This window comes from Humulus lupulus, chromosome X, assembly GCF_963169125.1.
Source record: "Humulus lupulus chromosome X, drHumLupu1.1, whole genome shotgun sequence".
NCBI classification, from domain to species: domain Eukaryota; kingdom Viridiplantae; phylum Streptophyta; class Magnoliopsida; order Rosales; family Cannabaceae; genus Humulus; species Humulus lupulus.
The window spans coordinates 196,884,393-196,905,816 of record NC_084802.1 but is presented as its reverse complement, the minus strand read 5'-3'; the positions used below and the strand labels follow the sequence as shown (position 1 = coordinate 196,905,816).

At 35.2% G+C, this 21,424-nt stretch overlaps 1 protein-coding gene across 1 annotated transcript; it reads left to right on the top strand.

The window, feature by feature from the left end:
* The first annotated feature begins 1,427 nt into the window (after positions 1-1,427).
* LOC133806583 (protein FAR1-RELATED SEQUENCE 4-like) lies at positions 1,428-1,856 on the top strand. Its single transcript, XM_062244673.1, has one exon. The coding sequence runs from the start codon at positions 1,428-1,430 to the stop codon at positions 1,854-1,856; it is 429 nt and encodes a 142-aa protein (XP_062100657.1).
* Positions 1,857-21,424: the final 19,568 nt, after the last annotated feature.

The window sequence follows — 21,424 nt, the reverse complement described above, 5'->3', positions numbered from 1 at the left end:
ACAATTTTTTTTCTCTTCGAAAATTAGTCTATAGTACACATAATTTTTTTAATGTTCTTTACTCACTCAACATTAATTAGAAGTAACAAAATTTTAACCCAGGGGTCAATTTTACAGAACCTTGCATGGGCTCACCTACTCTTGACCCAAACAATATCAGAATATGTACTCACCCATTGGACTTTTATAATTTTACTACCACAAACAAGAAATAATTTTTTTTATTATTGAGAAAACATGCGAATTAGATTTAACTCCATGGAAGCTTAATAAAATGATTGTAGTTGTCATAATCAATGCTCAGTACCTAACACTATATTGAATGAAAAAGATCAACTTCTACCACATTTTTAAGCCAAAGCTCAAACAAATGGACATGGTGAAGAACAATTCATGAGGGTCAGATTTAGGTACATGTAGTGACTGCACACTACCTTATTTTGCTGCCTTTCTAGAATTCTTGAGGCTTCTTACCACACTTGTAAAGGTATGCATTTCATACTTTGAGCTTCCCATGAACTGCCATGAGCTAATTTATCTTCTTTGGACCTCCTCTGTTTTGATTCACTATTATTCCTCTTTGCAATATGTGACCAAAAAGTTAGGCATAGTATTTTTTAAATCAATGCCTATAATCTTTGAAAAAGACACTACACATATACAAGTTCTCATTTACTGCCTCATACATGTATTGTTTACATATTTTCTAACATTACGTGAAAAGATAGCACATTTGACCCGTAAATCACTCATCATGCATGTAAAATGCATCTTCCTAACTGTGAATGATTAATTATACTATTTTCATGCAACTAGGGATGACGGACGTTGACCTTGCCTCCAACCCGAAGTGGGATAAAATACTAAACAACCTTCAACTAACCAAACCAACATCTAAAATAGATACTATTGATATTTTAAGAAAGGAGATGAATTTTCTAGAGAATTGGGAGGTTTTCTACCAGAATTATTCCAAGTGGAGAGGATTTAGCATAAGGATTGATGATGGCAAAAAAAAGGATGGGATTATTAGCATGCGCCGGTAGGTTTGTTCCAAAGAATGTTTTCGAAGAGACAAATATCTCAACATGCTAAACCGAAAGAAGCGTGCAAAGGAAGTAACTCGAATTGGATGTCAGGTTGCAATCTATTTGCATCGAATGAAAGAGATGAACCTTTGGAGGGCTAACGAATTTGTACCTATTCATAATCATGAATTGGCAACTTTCTAAGACATGCAATTCTTACGTTCACACCGCAACGTTCCAGATGCAATAACTACCCAAGTAATGACTATGAACAAGATTGGGATAAAAAAATTCTCTGTTATAGCACATCTTTCCCTATAATTAGGCAGGTTCAAAAATTTTCCTTTTCAATTAAGGGACGTGTACAACAAAGTGGCAAAAATAAGAAATGAACAGAAGATGGAACGTGTCTCAAAGGGATCACTAGGTTACTTGGATTGCCTATCGACCAAGGATCCTTATCTTTATGTAGAGTACAAGATAGATGACCAACATCGCTTGGGCCCCATCTACTGGGTAGACGAAGACAATAGAAGGGGCTACATGCTATTCGGTGAGGCAATTGCTTTTGATTCGACTTACAAGACCAACAAGTATAATAAGCCATTGGTAATTATTGTCAGCGTCAATCAACACTTTGAGACATGTGTTTTTGGATTAGCATTGATTTTGGATGAGTCAGAAGATGCATTTTTTTGGTTGTTGAGGGTGTTCCTATACTGCATGGGCAACAAAAAATCGAAAGTAGTTCTCACTGATGGTGATGACAGAATTGCTCTTGCCATTCGCTATTTCTTACCGTCTTCAAATCATCGAATTTGTGCGTGACACTTAGGGAACAAGTCAACAAAGAAAATTAAGTTGCCCGCTTTCACCACTGGGTTTGTAAAGTTATTATACCAATACTACACAAAATGAAGAATTTGAAGAAAAATGGGCTGCATTTTTGGAAGAATTTGACTTCCAAAATAGTAGCTGGTGCCGTGAAAAATACAAGACATGTCATCACTGGTTAGAGACTTTCTTACGCGGGACGTTCTATGGTGGCATGAGAACGACTCAAAGGTGTGATTCTATTAATTTTTCACTAAAGATATTTCTTCTTGCTAGTTACACATTGCGAGACTTTGTATCACAAATTGACCTAGATGTCACCACGATGCACCACAAAGAGGCCTCCAATGACTACAAAAGCACCCACACTGCTCCTCTGCTACCCTCCAAGACAGATTATTTGCTACCATATTACAATCAGGCCTCTGGAATATTCACCAGAAATATATTTTATAAAGTAAAATAACAGATTGTGGTGAGTACTATATTTTTCCTTTCATAAGATTCCAATACGGTGAGATAAGGCACAAAGTGCATTATGTCAAAGAGACCAATGAGTTCAAGTGTTCATATTTGTTGTTTGAGACTGATGTTATTCCATGCAAGCATATAAGGTGTACGATGAAAATTCTTGACATGAGAGCTATACCCGAATCCTTAATTTTAACTCGTTGGCGAAAGGACGTGAAGACTAATTGCCGAACACAAGTCCCTGCACAATCAACCGATCATCAAAAGACGATTCAAATGTCAAGTTACAACTAAAATCTAAGTTTAAATCTAGCTTCTTATTTTGTTCTTCTAATAATCCATCCGCAACTTGACCACATGTTTGACTCACTTAATTCGTATTCCAACTTAATGAACTTTTATGCATCACACAATGACGCCACATTCCAAATGGCAAAGGCTGAGACAGAAAGGCTGGAGAATATGTTTAAAGAGGCTTACAACTAGGGACAAAGTAGCTAGACAACTTCATCATAAACATCAAGACCACATCAAGAAAATCCAAACATTATAAAATGATACAGTAGTGGTGAGGACGAAGTACATGGGTACCCGATCAATTCTAAAAAAGCATCAAAATCATAACATTCAAATGACTAGGTACAAAAGAGGTAGGAAATTCACAATTTGTGAAAGTCGAGTTCATAATAGACGTACATGTGCGAAAAGGTTGGGAAAGGCCTCTACAGCTCGTGCGGGGCATTCGTCTTCTAGAAATGACGACGCATACATTCTAATCCCATTTGAATCAAACTACAACGACACTTTTCAATTCCATTACCATGCAAATTTGATACAAGAATCTTTCAATTGAATTAAAACAATAGACACTACAAGAAAAGTGTTCTTTAGGGGTGACATTATCAGCGGCGACATTGTCCGCTATTCTTTAGGGGTGAAATTATCAACGACGAAATAATAAGTGTATTATTAGTCGCGACAACACATTGTCTCCTCTGATAATATGTCTTAAGATAAATAAAATAATCAACGACGACATTATAGAGTACTAGGGGTGACATGTGTCACCCCAAATAATCAAAATGTTTAATTAAAAAAACGTGGGAAACTTTGGTGGTCCAATTTTCTGATTTACATCAGCGGCGACAAAAAGTATTAGTGATGACACATGTCGTCGCTAAAGAAATTAGGGTTTCATAAGTTACACGACGCCGTTTTATTATTAGCGGCGACAAATGTCACTGCTAAAGAGCTTATATATATTTTAGAGGGTTGTCTTCTTCCTCATTTTTTCCTGCGCAACCTCATTTCGTCCCCTCTGTTTCTCCCCCTCTGCCATAGCCTCCTACTCTTGCTGATCACCTCTTTAGCCTCTGAAACCCTGAGAAAATCCCTCCATCGACCCCCTCAGTACCTCTTCGCCTTCTTTTTCTCTATTACCCCTCTCAAAACTGAAAACCTAAAATCTAAAATTACCCCTAAATTGTAACGTCCCAAAAATGTTAATAGGGTTTAGTGCCTTGATTAGCATGTCAGGAGGGCATAATTGGATATATGTGTGATTAGTTGATTAAATGCGTGACATGCATGACTTATATGATAATATGAGTTTATTTATATGCATGTTTATAAGTATTAAATATGCATGTGGGCCCGTTCTTGTTTATAAGGGTATATTTATAAATTTTGCCTGCTGCGGGCATAAATGTGATTATATGTGTTAAATGATTGAGACCACATTATTATGTGGATATATTTACAGTATACGACTCGAGGTGATCCAAAAGAACCAATTAACGGAATAGTCACAGCAGGGTTTAATACACGGCTCGGGGTGATCCTAGGGGTATTTTGGGAAGTTTAACGTATATCTAAGATTTATTGAGTAACAGGTAAGTATTTGATAGTTAGTTGGGCATGTCGGGATTAATTGAGAATTTATAGGACGACTCGAGGTATTAGCGTGAATTAGGTCTAATGACCATTTTGCCCTTATGGGCAACAAGAGGACTGGGTTGATTTTAGGGGCATTTTTGTCCTTTTAATTAAAATATATGGTAGGATAAGCTTCAGGGAAAGTCAAATGAACTAGAACCTCACTCTCAGCACTCTCTCCCTCTCACTCACGTTCTCTCTCACCCTCTCTTGTGCCTTGGGAGCTTTGATGCTTTGGAAGAGAAAGCTTAAGGATTTAAGCTTGAGGGCTGGAGAATTAAGGCTAGGACTTTGAGGTACAGTTCAGAGACATCATCACCATCATCAAGGTAAGGTTTAAGCTTTAATTGTTGGGTGGAATTTCCTGTTAGTATAAGTGTTCTTAAAATTTTAGGCTTCAAGGGGTTTTGATGAATTATGGGTTATTAGATGGATTTTGGTTAGAATTTTAAAAGGTTGTGATGCTCTGAGTAGGCTATTGTTGTATAGTGATTGAAATTCTGGTTCGGGTGTATGTTGAGTAAGATTTTGATGAATTAAGTTGGGAGAATGTGCAGAAAAACCCAGGGATTTCTGGGTTAACGATGGCACACCGCGATCTAGTTCATGGGCGTCACGGCTCGCGTGACCCAAAAGGCTCTGTGGGGGGTTTGCTGATTCGTGGGCGCACCGCGGCCCTATAGGGCAAGTCACGACCTACCTACCCCTGGAGCTAGATGATGGCACCTCTAACTTAGGGGGGCGCCGCGACCCTTAGAGCCAGGTTGTGGCCCGTCTAGGCAACCTTAGCCAAATTTAGTTTTTAGGCTCGGGGACTTAAACCTAAGCGCTCGGGACGAATTCTGCTACCCGGTTTAGTATAATTTGAGGTCACGGAGGCTAGTATTTTATTTCGAAGCATTTAATTGGATTATATTTTTTATAGTTATCCATTGTCACTTGTGACTAGGGTTACCGTTAAGGCTCGGGATTAAGGATCGTGCTCAGGACCGCTCCACATCCTTTGCTCAGGAATCTAGGTAAGAAAACTGCACCCAAGTTGTGAATTGGGTTGAGATCCCCTATAAATGAATATGTGTGAAATCATAAATGTGTTGTGATTGGAAATATCTGAACATGCAGGTTAGTATGTGCCGCCTTTGATTGCGTGCTTCGTAACTTATATGCATGTTATGTTTTATGTGAAAGTCCGGCCTAAGGGAGCCGGAGTTGATGTTCTGTGTACTGAATGCAGCTCAGCCTAAGCGAGTTGGAGTCAGCTAAATAACTAGAGGGCTCGACCTAAGGGCATCGACACCTAATTAATTGTGTTAAGATTGATTTATATGTTGGGATTAAACTATTATTGTTGCCTAGTTTAGCACTTATTTTCTACTGTTAATTAAGCGGATTGATCTAAAAGTTTAATATGCACACTTTGTTGTTATCTATGCTTTTTGAATTTGGTTTTCTTACTGAGCCTTGGCTCACGGGTGCTAGGTGGTGTATGTAAAGGCAAGGGAAAGCTGGACCAGCCATGAGTTGGATAACTTTGGGGGTCGGGTGTACATCGGCGGCTACTCGACCGCCACGGCCAAGGGATTGACAGGGACTAGGGCCAAAATTTGTATTTTTCCATTAAGGCTAGCTACAGTTATATTAACTTTTGAGGGTTGTAACCACCTTGTAAACATTATTTTTGGGATCCCATGTATCAAACTCTTATTTTAATGAAAGTCAACCATTTTACGATCAAAATCTTTTAACCCTAACCTGTCAGTTGACTTTAGAAACACGTTTATGTTCAAACGACTTGAATATCAAGTCTTGCACTATTTTAAACACATAGTGTAATGGTCTTGGTTATCAAGGGCATTAAACAAATGCCCCAAATGCTTATCATGTTCGGTTGACTCCCTTTCATAGGTATTTTTCTCTATTTTTTTTGTTTTAATTTCATATTTAAACAAATGCCCCAAACGCTTAAGTTTGTGTCTATCGATTGGGGTGTCTTTCTGAGCAAGGTATGTGTATTCATTTTAATTAAAAGTTTTGTAATTTGTATTTAATATGTGAACTTGAATCTTGTTAGTGGTGTTAGGGAACTATATTAAATAATAAAAAAACTAATTAATAATAACTCACTATTAAAATTAAAAATTAGATAAGTTATTAATTAATTTTTATAAAATAAATATTTCATTAAAATTTGTTTACCAAAAATAAGATAGAAGTGTTATATTATAAATTTATAGTTTTGTTATTTTTCTTGGATTGTTAATTGCAAGAGGTATGTTTCTTATTTCTTGTTTTAATATTATTATACAATACAATTGTTAGATGAGTTTGAATATCCTAAATATTCATTCATAGTGAAGTAGGTTCTAAGATATATATTGTGTGTTGCAGTGATAATAGAAGGTTATGAACTTGTGTGTATTAGTGAAGTATGGTCTGGTAAGTTTTTGTGTGCTCAGGAGATATAAGGAAGAATCTTATTGTGTATTGTTTGAATAAATTTTTTTTAACAGTTAACAGATGGCTAAGTCATTAGTATAGGGGATATGCTGACCAATTCTCTGTAGATTCATAGGGTCATGCGGCTAGGATAAGGTGTTTATAGGGTCGCAGGTTTGGATAGGGTCTTTTTAGGGTTGGGGATCGAGATAAGGTCTCTATAGGGTCGGGGGTCAGGGTAGGGTCTTTATATGGTCGAGATAGGGTCTTGTAGGGTCGAGATAGGGTCTTTTTAGGATATGATGGTTATTGTTTCTATTAACAAAAAGTCATAGACATAATCCTACTGGATGCCTAGGGGATAATAATCTGAGTCATTGTATTCATCTAGTATTCCTCATTTTTTTAAGATATTTCTTCAAATATCTTGAAAAGGTGGGGAGTACTAGATGTCTGCTTACTATCTCTAAGGGATCCACTAGGTCGGGATAGGAGTATTATATATAATTTTTGTTGATAATTTAATTTTATTTCATTTTAACTTTTTTTATAAAAGAAAATAAAATTGATAAACATGCTTACAAACCAAGTGAACCAATTGACATAATTAATATTTTTTAATTGTATGTTCTTATATTTAGCATAGATGGTGATTGATAGGAGTTGGACGAAATTGAGAAATCGTGCCAGTGATGCTTATTGGAATGGTCTCCAAAATTTCATGAATATTGCGTCACAACACACAGATTATGATGAGAGAATAAGATGTCCATGCGTCAGATGCATGAATCTTATACTTCAAACTTTGGATGTCGTTCAGGCACATATATTTAATTGGGGTTTCCACCAGAGTTATGGACAATGGATTTACCATGGGGATGTCGAGGAAGATTTTGTTGATGACGGGGTGGATAAGAATGAGCCCATAGATGAGATGTGAGACGTCGTTGACGATTTCCTTTTACCGAACAATGCTGAAGAAGCTAACAGTGGAATGGGTAAATACTATGATGAGTTATTCGACGGGATTGAAGTTGAGTTGTATCCGGGTTGTAATTGGTTGTCATCACTTACATTGAAATATAAGTTTCTTATTATAATATGTTTTGCTATATTTAGATATATGACTTGCACCAGCTCGAGTCATTAGAGTATGGGGATGAGTTGCTAACTTTAGCATCTAGGTCTGATCTTTTGGCGTACTCCTATCAAGTATGTATAGTGAATGAGGTTCGATATGTTACACACAATCGAGATCAAAATCGTATTACAAAAAATATTGGAGTGTGTGTTGCTGGAATAGAAGGTTTTAACTATTATGGACAACTTGAAGAGATATTAGATGTATCTTATATTTTTGTATATTCCGTTGTATTGTTTCGATGTAAATGGTTTCAACACGGACCTGAAAAAAAGGAAAAAATTACTGAAAATAATGTCACCAGTATAAAGATGAACCATACATACTTCCTAGCCAAGCTAAACATGTTTTCTATCTCGAGGATCTACTTAGAGGATGAGCTTGGAAAGTTGTTGAAGAAGTGAATCATAGGCAAGTTTGGGATATTCCGGACAGTCCTGATCAGATTGTTGATATTGATATTATACATTACTCAAACTCATCCAATTTCGTATTGACTGTTGAGCTCAGGGAGTTGGTTGTTCAACAATCTAATCAATCAGCAACCTTCATAGGAACCGTCGATCAACCTTATTCGACTGCTCAAGATACTGGTGATTTTATTAATGATGACGAAGAAGAAGAAGCAAATGATGAGGATGAATTGCTTGTTGACCTTAGTGATGATGATAACACCAATCCTATCTCACCAATAGATGTTAATTTGATAAGTGATGACAGTGACTATTGTACTTAGTTCTTGTATCATTGTAAGAAAAATTTATATTTAAATAATTATATATTAGAAATTTTGAACAATTTATGTATTTGTTATGTTGTGGATGTGTTGGAATTTTATGTGGTCATTACAACTATATATTTATAAATAATGTATATCTAATATTCATACTAACAAACCAATTTGGTCATATTTAGTTTAAAGATGTCAACACATGTAGCTTCATACCATAGCGAAGATGGTGGTGGTCAAGATCCACCGGAACCTACTACGATCCCATCCAGTAGCAAGTCAGGTATTTTAAAATTTATTCTTTAATTAATTCTAATTAGACCTTATTATACAACATACTAAATTTTATGATGCACTTATTTAAAACAATACAACATCTCCACCAAAGAGAAAAGGTTGTGGGCCTGCCCCTGGGAAAATTTTAGATGACAAAAGGCGAGAAGCTGGACATCCACTCCCCATAGTGGTTGAACCTATGGGAACAGAGCATACTGCTTTTGTTCGCATTTTGAGAACCCAAGTCACATCAGTGGTTCCAGGATATTACAAGGATTGGACAGGTGTCCCAAAACAACATAAGGACAATGTCATTAGTAAAGTGAAGGTAAAAATTTTAGAATTTACTTTAATAAGAACTGTATTACAATTCCAACACGAATAACATGTCTTCTCTTGATTGTAGCACATCTATCAAATAGATGGGCTGCCAAATTATACAACCATCATTGACAGTATCGATGTTGAGATGGCTGAGAGATACCGAGATAGGAAACCTAAGAACCACTTCAAAAAGTTTCACAAATGACCAGATGATTGGGACAAGGTCCTAAAGAATCCACCCAAATATGTAAACGTCGATGAGTGGAAACAAATTTGTGAGTTTTTCACTAGTCTAGAGTTTATTGCGCGCTCAGTGAAGAACAAAATAAACCTAGACCAAATGAAGTACTCTACAACACAAGGCATGAAATCATTAGCAGCCATTCGTCACAAAAAAAAGTAAGTGAAAATATTTACTTAATTAAGTTGTATGAATTTATAAGTTCTCTAACATTCTCATTTTCTTTATTAGTTGAAACCGAATCTCATTGAGGAATGGATGAAGTATCATTGGACAAAAAAGAACAAGAATTTTGTCAACGAGGATGCTAAACGAGATTATGTAAGTTTAACTTTATTACCGATTCAAATAATTATATTTTTCTTTTGTTTCTAATATCTTTTAAAAATTGGAAAAATTGAAGTCAACTCTTCAAGCAGAGACTCAACAGACAGTTGAATATGGTATTGATGATTCTTCCTCGGTCGATCAAATGAAGATACTAAGTCAAGTTCTTGGTGAAAGACAGGGCCAACAACGAGGAGTTGACTACAAATTAAAGTGTAAAGCATCAATCTGTCTCTCTCAAAACACTCAGTCTCAGACACCACCTCTCCAGTCGACTAAGGATATACGTGAATTGGTTGATATGGTGTAGACCATGAATTATCAGCTTCAGTATGTGTATTAGCAGCTTCCACCTGAAAAAATGTCTGACAACAAATGTGGGGATGCAGAGTACATTTCAACGGTTTTACTAGAAGTATGTATATTCGTGTTCAGAACCTCAGACACCTTACATGTCTCATGGTTCAGCTTCTCAGCCTTCACCAGGTCATCCCAACATGCCTACACCATCGTGGCCATCTCAACCTCCGGCCTAGCCATATATGTATCAATGGTCGATGCCTCAGGCTTATCCTCCTCATATGGGTGGACCTTCGTCCCAACCCCCGCCTCCTCATATGAGTGGACCATCGTCTCAATCTCCGCCCAATCCTTATCCAAACGTGTATGAACTTGGATGATCATCGTTACCTCCACAGTATCCATGGTTGATGCCTCCGCACACACCACAACCACCACAAACTTGGCAGGCAACGCAAGCACTAGAAGATGGGGATGATACGGAGGACGCCCAGGGTTGAGATATTTTATATATTATTGTATTAAACAATAACTTTTAATTAATATATTATTGTATGCATATTTAATTTTGATAATACTCCATTGGTTGTGTAATTTGAATAAATTATTAATTTTGTTATTATGAATTAAAAAATATTATTTAAATATTTTATTTTAATAAATATTTTTAATTTTTTTTTAATTATATAAAACTATTAGGGGTGATTTTGGTCGCCACTAATATTATATTATTATGGGCGAATTTTTATTATTAGGGACAAAATTTGATCCAGGAGTCACGATTATTAGGGGCGAAACTGTGGCCGCGAATATTAATTATTAGGGATGACTTTTTTTGTCGTCGATAATAATCAATATTAGCGGCGACTAGTTAGCGGCAACATGTCGCCCCTAATGACAATCAGCGACGACTTTGGGTATTATTAGGGGCGACATATGTCACCCCTAAGGCCCCTATTTATTGTAGTGAGATCTACATCAACTTGTTATAATTGAGTATGGTTGGTTTTGTGTTTCTACATAAAATTAATTAATGCTCAAAATGACGTTAATTAATTTAATATTTATTCCACAGATACACAGTGCTCATAGTAATAATTAACATTACATCACAAATACACTTGGTATAAATCTACGTTATGTACAAATCATTGTCTAAATTAATCTAGTCAATCTCATATCACTTGTGAATTATTAATATTTGTTCAGAATAAATAGATCCATCAATGACCTACAATTGTATTATTACGTTTTTATCACTACACAAAACATATTACTTGTAATTAATTTAAAATTTATTCCACAAATACACATTACTCATAATAATAATTAACATTACATCAAAAATATGCTACGTATGAATCTACTTTATATATAATATTAGTTTGACATTTGTATTATATTATTATTTTTATTTTCTCAGTTATAAATATAGATAAACGTTACATCACTACTATGTATAATGTTATAGATTTATTTAAAATTTTAATTATGAGCAAATTACACACAATATTAAGAGCATAATTATTACTTCCCTTAAAAAAAATTCTTTTGCTCCTCTTTAGGCCATGTTTGGTGGATGATGGACAAAAATATGTGTGACTGAGTAATATATTTATTCCATAAATACACACATTACATTAAAATATCACTTCCTATGAGTATACATTATTTATTGGACATCGTCTAAATGAAACTAGTCAACCTCATATCACTTGTGTTATTAATATTTGTTTACAATAAATATATCCATCAAGTTTTATAAGAATACATTTTTATTCCTACTCAAAACATTTAATATAACTTAATTGTCAAACTATTATTATGGCGCCAAAGCATCTACTAAGTAAACTGAACATAGCAGGTCATTCCTAGATTGATAGAAGTAATTCGTACAAGCTGTCAGTAAAATATAACATTATTATAATAAAGCTGGCACATATTACTAATATAAATATATAGGGCAGCACTTCGGTGCAGCCAACTTTTTGGCTGCACCGGTGTAGCTAGGGCACATTTCGACACTTAAATAATTTTTTTTATGACAGTGTATATTGTTGTCATTTAAGACATCCTGCAAATTTTTTTAAAAATTCCGAATAGTTTACAATTCCGAAAACAATGTTCAAACAGTTGAATTTTACACGCGCATACAAAACATAGACACGCGTGCAACAACCTTGTTTTCGGCACCGTAAACTATTCAGAATTTTTTGAAAATTTACAAGATGTCTTAAATGACAACATACACTGTCATAATTTGTTTTTTAAGCAGCGAAACAGTGCACTGACTACACTCAAGTTGTGCCCTAAATATATATATATATATATTAATATTTATCAACCGGACAAAACATGCTTTTTGCCAAATTAGTTTTACATCTGGCTCATATATATATATATAATTGCATCTATGAATATAATCCTGTCGAAACCAAAATATATCTTTTTCCAAGTCAATTTATTTGGAGCCAAACTAAAATCTTTCACACAGTAAAGTAGAAGATTTGTGTTTGCACTTTGCTTTTGCACCACCCATATATGTACGTACGTATAGTCTCTTTCTCTTTATTTAATGCTTCAAAATCACTCTGCAACTTGATGTTCGACATTATATTCGAAGCATGCACTACTTTATCAACGATATATTTATCTAATTATATATATATCTTCCCCATATAATTACACACACCTTTATATATACTTTGAGAACAAAGTTGAGGAAAGAAACTACATTTTGACATTTTGACAGTAGTGCAAGTACATACCCACGTGGTCCTTCCTTTTCTTTAGCTAAGTTTCTGCTAGAAAAAAGTTTTCACATTGATAATTATTATTAATTATCCCTCTCTTTATAAACTTTTTAAAGCTATATGTATGCATCTCTATTGGCTTGTAAAAAGTAGCAAGTAGATATAATGTATGTGATGAGATAGTAGGTAAGCTTAGACCTTGTCTTAATGTGTCATCAGGCTAGGAAACTAGTAATAATGTTTCTTCAGTGAGTCAACAGGAGGCCTCCTGTCTTTGTGTTTGATAATGGACTTCCAAGGTTGTCCTTCAACTGTACTGCATTAGTTTGTCTTGTTATAATTGTGCTATGATTGTTAGGATGATTTGATATGCTGAACAGACTAAGAACATCTTAAGTAATTTAGTTGCTGCTGTTGACAGTTTGTCGTATCTTTGAGCACTGATCTGTAGACTTATCTCAGTTTTTGGTTCAAAGTTTCGATTTTGAATTTTTCTTGCAAACGTTTCATCTGGGTATCAGTATAATTTCGATTTTAGTCACCATAATTGCTTAAAATGGTTTTTTTTTTCTGGGTTATTGATCTCTTATGTAATTGAAGTTAATTTTATTGCCTCTAAACTTATATTTATGTGAATTTCCATTTATTAATGCAACATTTTGATTCATATCTTGTTAATGAATTTTCATAATTTAATCCGATAAAAATCAATTTTTTAGTTGGAGTTTATACTGCTTTTATTCATGTTGTTTCTGATAGATTTTAGTAAATTCTCTTACATGGTTAAATTGTGTCTACTGACTGCATAGTCAATGCATTACTTCATAAGACCACTCAAGATAGTTTTATATGTGGCTTACATGGTTACATGGTTAAATTGTGTCTTCTGTCTATTCCACTCGAACTTATTGTTAACTGCTCGAATAAGAGGAATAGCATGAGCTTCATAAAGGACCTTAAACAGCCATATTCACATTCTACTTGTTAATTTGGATGCCATACTTGATGCCTTGTTGGTTACTTATGTTCTTAATAATAAAATTACTTTTTTTTTTACAATGTGCAGGTATATTGAGATGATTTCTTTGGAGCAATTTTGACAACATTTGTAGTCAAGGCCTTTAGAATGGAAGAATGTATTTCACTAATTTTTGTATACACTTCTTGTTTTGTATTTAGTGATAAAGGAATCTGAATTGGGCATAAATTATGTTGTAATATGATTTCTTAAGCCTAGACTAGTAGACTAAATATTGTAATTACATTTGAGTAATTAATAAAAATCTATTTATGTTATCTTATTTGGCTTCAACTTTCATATTTGTTTTCCTAGTTTTGTGTAAGTAAAAAAAATTATGTTTCTCTAAGCTAATATAACACGTGTTATACTAAAGTGTAGTATAACACAAAAAATGTGTTATACTAAAGTGTAGTATAACACAAAAAAAGTGTTATACTAAAGTGTAGGATAACACAAAAAAAGTGTTATACTAAAGTGTAATATAACACAAAAAAAATGTTATATAATCGAATATAAATAACATAATTAAACATTTATCTATATATTAAAATAACACAGAAATTGTGTTATCATTGACAGTACAATAACACATTTGTATAACACTGATAAAGTGTTATGTAAAGTACCCTGACCTACGATAACATAGTCAATCTTAACACATAAGAAAGTGTTATCGTATGTTTTGATATCACATTTTCGGTGTTATTAAAAGCATTTTTTCTTGTAGTGTAGCATGGAGGGTATCTTCATGAGAGTAGTGCATGTTTGTGATCATGCATGGTAGAACAGAACACCTAGAAAAACGAGACATTGTCTTATCATGTTCGGTATTATTTGATCTTAATATATATTTAGAGCACTCTCTACAAATGATCTACTCTATCTTCTAAAATATTTCATTGATGGAAGTGTTTTTTAGATTTTTTTCTTAGCCAATTAGTTATTCTGGCTATTCTACTATAGGTGCTGACATATATAAATATATATTCACTGTATTCCATTGTATACGGTAAATCTTACGTACACCCCCCAAAAAATTACACATCGGTGCACCCCTCTCTAGTTTTTGCCATTGGAAATAAACCTACTTAGAGTGGCAATCCTCCCGGTCAAACTTTGCACGTCTTTAGTTCTGGTCGGCAACTTCATTTCTACCAGTGCCTTGATCTTCTTAGGATTGGCCTCTATTCCACGTGAGTTAACAATAAACCAAGGAAATTTTTCAGAACTTACTCCAAATGAGCACTACAGAGGGTTTAGCTTCATGCGATACTTTCTAAGTAGGGCAAAGCACTCTTCTAGGTCTCTTACATGCCCTGCAGCTTCTTTCGACTTGACCAGCATGTCATCAACATATACCTCCATGTTTTTGCCAATCAGGTCACGGAACATGCCATTCACTAAACACTAGTAGGTGGCACCCGCATTCTTCAAGCCAAATGGCATGACCTTATAACAGTATAATCCCACATCTATCTGGAAATTGGTATGCTCCTCACCAGGAGGGTGCATGCTTATTTGGTTGTACCCAAAATATGCATCCATGAAAGATATAATTTCATGACCAGAGGTTGCATCGACTAATTGGTCTATTCTGGGCAGAGGGAAACCGTCTTTGGGACAAGCTTTATTTAAGTCAGTAAAGTCCACGCATGTTCTCCACTTTCCAGTTGGGTTTGGGTACTAACGCAGGGTTAGAAACTCATGCTGGGTAGTAAGCTTCCCTAATGAATCCATTCTCCCTTAGGTGTTCACTACAACAATTTTCACTTTTAATGACTCTCTATGATGACTTACACCAATGTTGTAAGACATTAAAAGTAATCAGGGATATTTAAAGTCTAAGGGTGTAAGTCATCAAAAGTTATTGTTTATGACTAAGTGTGTAAGTCATTAAAAGTAGTGGGAGACGTTATTTATAATTAATTAAAAAATTGAAATAAAATAATTAAATATATATAAGTTTGACAATTTGAGGCTTCTAACGTCTCCCCAGGGAGGACGTGTACACTTCCAACGTCTCCCATGGGAAGACGTGCACACTTCCAACGTCTCCCCTGGGAAGATGTGCCACATCGGACCTAAAATTTTGTTCGGAGAATGTGAAAGACCTAAAACTGACTCGTTTCCCATGTATTAAGTGCGGAAATGTAAGGAAAATGGATCTTAGTAAGATCAAACAACACTTATTTTTCAATGGAATCGACAAAAGTTACACGGTTTGGTATATGCATGGGGAGAGAATGCATGTCGCGCCAACTCCACCAAGTAGACCCAATGAAGTAAGGAGGAATATTGTAGAGGAGAATTGTGATGCATTAGATGATATGATTGATGACACACATTAAGGATCCGGAGTAGACCCAGATAAGTTTGAGACACTGCTTAGTGATGCTGAGAAACCGATTTACCCTGGTTGTAAAAAATTTACAAAGTTATCCGCACTCCTTAGGTTGTACAATTTGAAAGCTAAACACGGTTGGAGTGATAAAGGGATAACTGATCTACTTTGTTTTTTGAATGATTTGTTGCCGGAGTGTAATGAAATGCCAACTTCATTTTATGAAGCAAAGAAAACATTATGCTCATTGGGCATGCAATATGAAAAAATTCATGCATGTCCTAATGATTGCATGTTATATCGGAATGACTTTGCAGATGCAAAAATGTGTCCTACTTGTGGTGAGTCACGATGGCAAAAGAAAAGAAATGGTGAAGATATCAAGGAAGGAGTACCCGCCAAGGTCTTGTGGTACCTTCCTCCTATTCCTCGTTTCATCCGGTTGTTTAGAAATGCTGAACATGCTAAAAATTTATCGTGGCATGCTAATGAGAGAATAAATGATGGTAAATTAAGGCATCCAGCTGACACCCTAGCTTGGAAGAGGGTTGATTTGAAGTGGACTTGTTTTGGAAATGAATCTCGTAATATTCGTCTAGGTCTTTCGACTGACGGGATTAATCCACACACTTCTCTTAGTAGTAAGTATAGTTGTTGGCCTGTTATGCTTGTCATTTACAATCTACCCCCATGGTTGTGCATGAAGAGAAAATTTACCTTGTTGACATTGTTGATATCGAGACCTAAACAACCTGGTAATGACATCGACGTATATTTGTCGCCTCTTATCGATGATTTGAAAACTTTGTGGGATGAAGGGGTTAAGGTTTATGATGCGTACAGGCAAGAAGAATTTAATCTTAGAGCTGTATTGTTGTGGACTATCAATGAATTTCCTGCTTATGGAAATTTATTCGGGTTTAGTGTGAAAGGATATAAGGCTTGTCCCGTTTGTGAAGAAAAAACATGTTCTGAATACTTAAAACACTCCCGAAAGTATGTTATATGAGTCATAGGAAGTTCTTGATTAGTACGCATAAATATCGAACTTGGAAAAAGGCATTCAACGGCAAACAAGAGTTTGAGGAGGCTCCTCAACCTTTTAAATGAGAGTGAGGTACTTGAGAAGATGTCTAAAATCATGTTTAAGTTAGGTAAGCCTAAAGTTCGTACACCTACAAAGAGGAAGTGTCATGGGAAGGCTAAGGTTGTGGAAGAGCCCAAAAGTTGTTATAAAAAGAAATCTATTTTTTTCGAGCTTGAATATTGGTAATTCTTACTTGTACACCATAATTTAGATGTTATGCACATAGAGAAAAATGTATGTGATAGTTTGATTGGAACTTTGTTGAATATTCCTGGGAAAACTAAGGACGGAATTAAGGCTAGACAAGACTTGGCTGCAATGGGTATACGTGAAGGATTAACTCCGAAAATAGATAAGAGACGAACATACTTGCCTCCTGCTGCTTACACCCTCACTAAAGATGAAAGGAAGGAAGTTTGTTCCTGTCTATTTAATGTAAAAGTTCCATATGGCTATTCATCAAATATAAGGTCATTGGTAGACATGAAAAGTTGTACTCTGAGTGGTATGAAATCTCATGATTGTCATATTCTAATGCAACACTTGCTACCAGTGGCAATTCGTTCTGTCTTACCTTAAAAAGTTCGAGAGATTATCACAAGGTTATGTTTATTTTTCAAGTCATTGTGTTGTAAGGTGATTGATCCTATTAAGTTACCCAAGTTACATGATAAAATTGCTGAGGTCTTGTGTGAGCTGGAGAAATACTTCCCACCTTCCTTTTTTGATATAATGATTCATCTTACAGTTCACTTGGTTAGAGAATTGAGATTTTGTGGTCCCGTTTATTTAAGATGGATGTATCCATTTGAACGATATATGAAGATTCTTAAGGGGTATGTCAGAAAAAGAAGTTGCCCAGAAGGGTGCATTGTGGAATGTTATATTGCTGAAGAGGCAGTTGAATTTTGTTCCGAATACATGGCTAGTGTACAGAGGATTGGGGTAAATGAAGTTAATAATGCTGAGATTCAGAGTCGTCGGGGTAGTGTTGTTTGCGTAGTGAGTCAGGATGAACTAGATGAAGCACATCATCTAGTATTGCAAAATATTAATGAAATCCAGCCTTATATCGAGTAAGTTTATCTTCATAGATATAATGCATATGCAATGTAAATATGTGATAACTTTAACAATTAGTTCTCTAACAACATATGTAATTTTGAAGGGAACATTTTAACTGGATCAAGACAAAATTTCCATCAAAGTCAAGGAACTCCAAATGGTTACAAGACGAACATTATCGTACATTTAATAGTTGGATAGAAAATAAGGTATATTATGTTGATTTTATTTTTATTATATAGTAATGTATGTTGTTTGACTAGTTTTATTTTTAATGAGTATGGTCAAGTAATAGGTACCGCAAGAAGTAATCGATCTTCAGCGTTGGGTTCTATAGTGAGGACTATTGTGCCCATCACCTGTAACTCCTGGAACGAAGTTCCAGCGGAGAACAAAACTCATATATGGGATTTAATGAAGGTATGATTTAATTACTTCTATTTTACTTAAAGATTTTAAAATATGTGATTTAATATGATTATTATTTCAAACTTGCAGAAAACTTTTCAGTTGGAATATAGCTCCAAAAAGCAGACAATGAAAGACACAGCAAAGATGTTCAGACAATGGAAGACTGACACGACAAGGAAGCACATCTTTAATGCTTTAGAGAAAAGACCAGATGAGTTTCCCCCTAGGAAACCATTTGGATTTGAGGAGATCATTATAGATGAGCAATGGTTAGAATTTGTCAACTCAAGATTAACACCAGAGTGGAAAGATAAGAGGTTACAAATGCAAGAATATCGAAGAATGAAAAAATACAACCACAACCTATTTAGAGGAGGTTACGGGCGTGTGGAAGAGATGCTTCAACAACAGACTGGGCAACAATTATCTGATATTGATAGAGCTGATTTATGGACGATGGGTCGACCGAAGAATAAAGAAGGAGAACTTATTGGAGAGGCAGCTGAGGTTCAAAAAAACATTGTAAGTTTTTATATATATATTGAACTTATATAATCTATTTATTTTAATATAACTAACTTAAATAAATTACTTTTATTTTATAGGCTCATTATCGAAAACTCATTGAGGAGGGTTAATGGGAACCCCAAGGCCCTGATGATGTGTTGGTGAGGGCATTGGGCACCCTCGAGCCACGAGGGCATGTTCGGGCTAAAGGTCACGGTGTGTCCCCCGCATTTTCTTGGGATACTCCAAAACCTACCAAAATGAAAGAGAAATCGAAAGATATTGTTTCGGCTAGCACTATGAGAAATGAGTTTGAGGAAAGACTTCGTCAACAAGAAGAACGACATCGTCAACAAGAAGCGCGTCTAGAAGAACGTTTTTGTAAATAAGAGGAAATGTTGAGATCTTTCATGGCCCAACAGAGTGGTTCAGGATCCAATATTGGAGTCCCACCAGTAGTTCCAACCCCACCGGGACCATCTTACTATGTGCCCGACCCACAAGCACCATCTTACTATGTGCCCGACCCTCCAGGGCCATCTTGCCCGACCCACCAGCACCATCTTACTATCAGCCTGAACTGCCAATACCATTTGTGACTGAGGTAATTTCAATTTGATAGTTGAAAATGACTATGTATGTACATGCATACACACATATATACATAATGCTACTTATTATAATGTGTAGGTACCTAGTTGTCAGTTAGCCATTGGTTCGCTATCCAATATTGTTGCATCAGGCAAGCTCATTGACAAAGAGTTGGGTAACAACTACCAAGTGGTGATTACTGACGCTATTAAGCCGACGACACCTCTTCCTTATGCAAAACCTGATCAGCATATGTACATAGTCATTCAGGCTATTGGGCATCCTATATCATGGCCTAAGGAATTGGTCATCGTATCTGATGATATACATGAACAGGTGATGTTTCATGTTTATATAATCATATTTGTTATTATATATTTCAATTTGTTTGTAAATTTTCTAATTATTAATATTATTTTATAGACTTGTTCTAGAAGTAATAACATATCAGAACGACCAATTGCTCCTTCAACACAACGACCCCGAGAAAGAATACAACATTTGAGTGATCCTCTGACACAAGACACCAGTCCTTTGGAACAGATATACAATATTATATCTCGTTGGAATGACGATGACTATGTCAATCCAGGCATAGATGAGGATGTATTTGGTCAGGATATTTCAAGTCTTTACATATGCAAAGAGGACATACTTCAATTTATTCGAATGGAAAAGATTGGACAAGGAGTTGTCGTTTGCTACATGAGGTATCTCACAAGTTTTTTACTTAACCTTTCTTATTTGATTTATTTTAACAACAAATTTCCTAAATTATATTTTTGACTACTACTCTTTTTTTAATAGGTTGTTATACAATTTTTTGGTAGAACAAGGGCACCAAAATAAGTTTTTATTTGTCAATCCTAATGTTGTAACCACTAAAGGAAGTTCATTTGAAGAGCGTGTTCAAGGTCTGTTCAAGCACTGTCGTTAATTAAGATCAAGTGAGCAACTTATGATTGTCCCCTGGAACCATGGGTAAGTTCAAAAATTTGTTACTGCCAGATACTTAGTCCTTATAACATTTGTGTTGGAGACTTATACCAAGTATTGTTTTTCTTGTGCAGTGATCATTGGATGTTGATTATATTGGCCCCATATGTATATTACGTTTGTTGTTGTGATCTGGTGAACTCAGAACTAGAAACCATGAAGAAATTGTGGCAGTAATAGCCAATGCTTTCAACCTTTTTCTGACCAGTCTACCAAAACCTCTCGAGATTCCAAATAATATAGAAATTGTGCAACCGAAAGTAAGTAACTTCGACTTTAATTATACTTGAATTTTACTAATATTTTTTTATATTAATTGCTTGATATTTTATTTAACTATTAGTGTCCGCACCAGCCAGACAATGTGGCATGTGGATATTATGTGATGAGAATGTTCAAGGATTACATTGAACATTCACGACCTGGACGTTACTTGAAGAAAGAGGTATGTATATAAATTTATACAAAGTTAACAATTTATTTATTATTAAAGTATATATAATCAAATAATGATTAACTAAGATATTTTACTTTGTATTTTTTGTAGCTAAACACTACGCCATATACACAAGCACAGATTAATTAAATGCGACAACACTGGGCGAACCA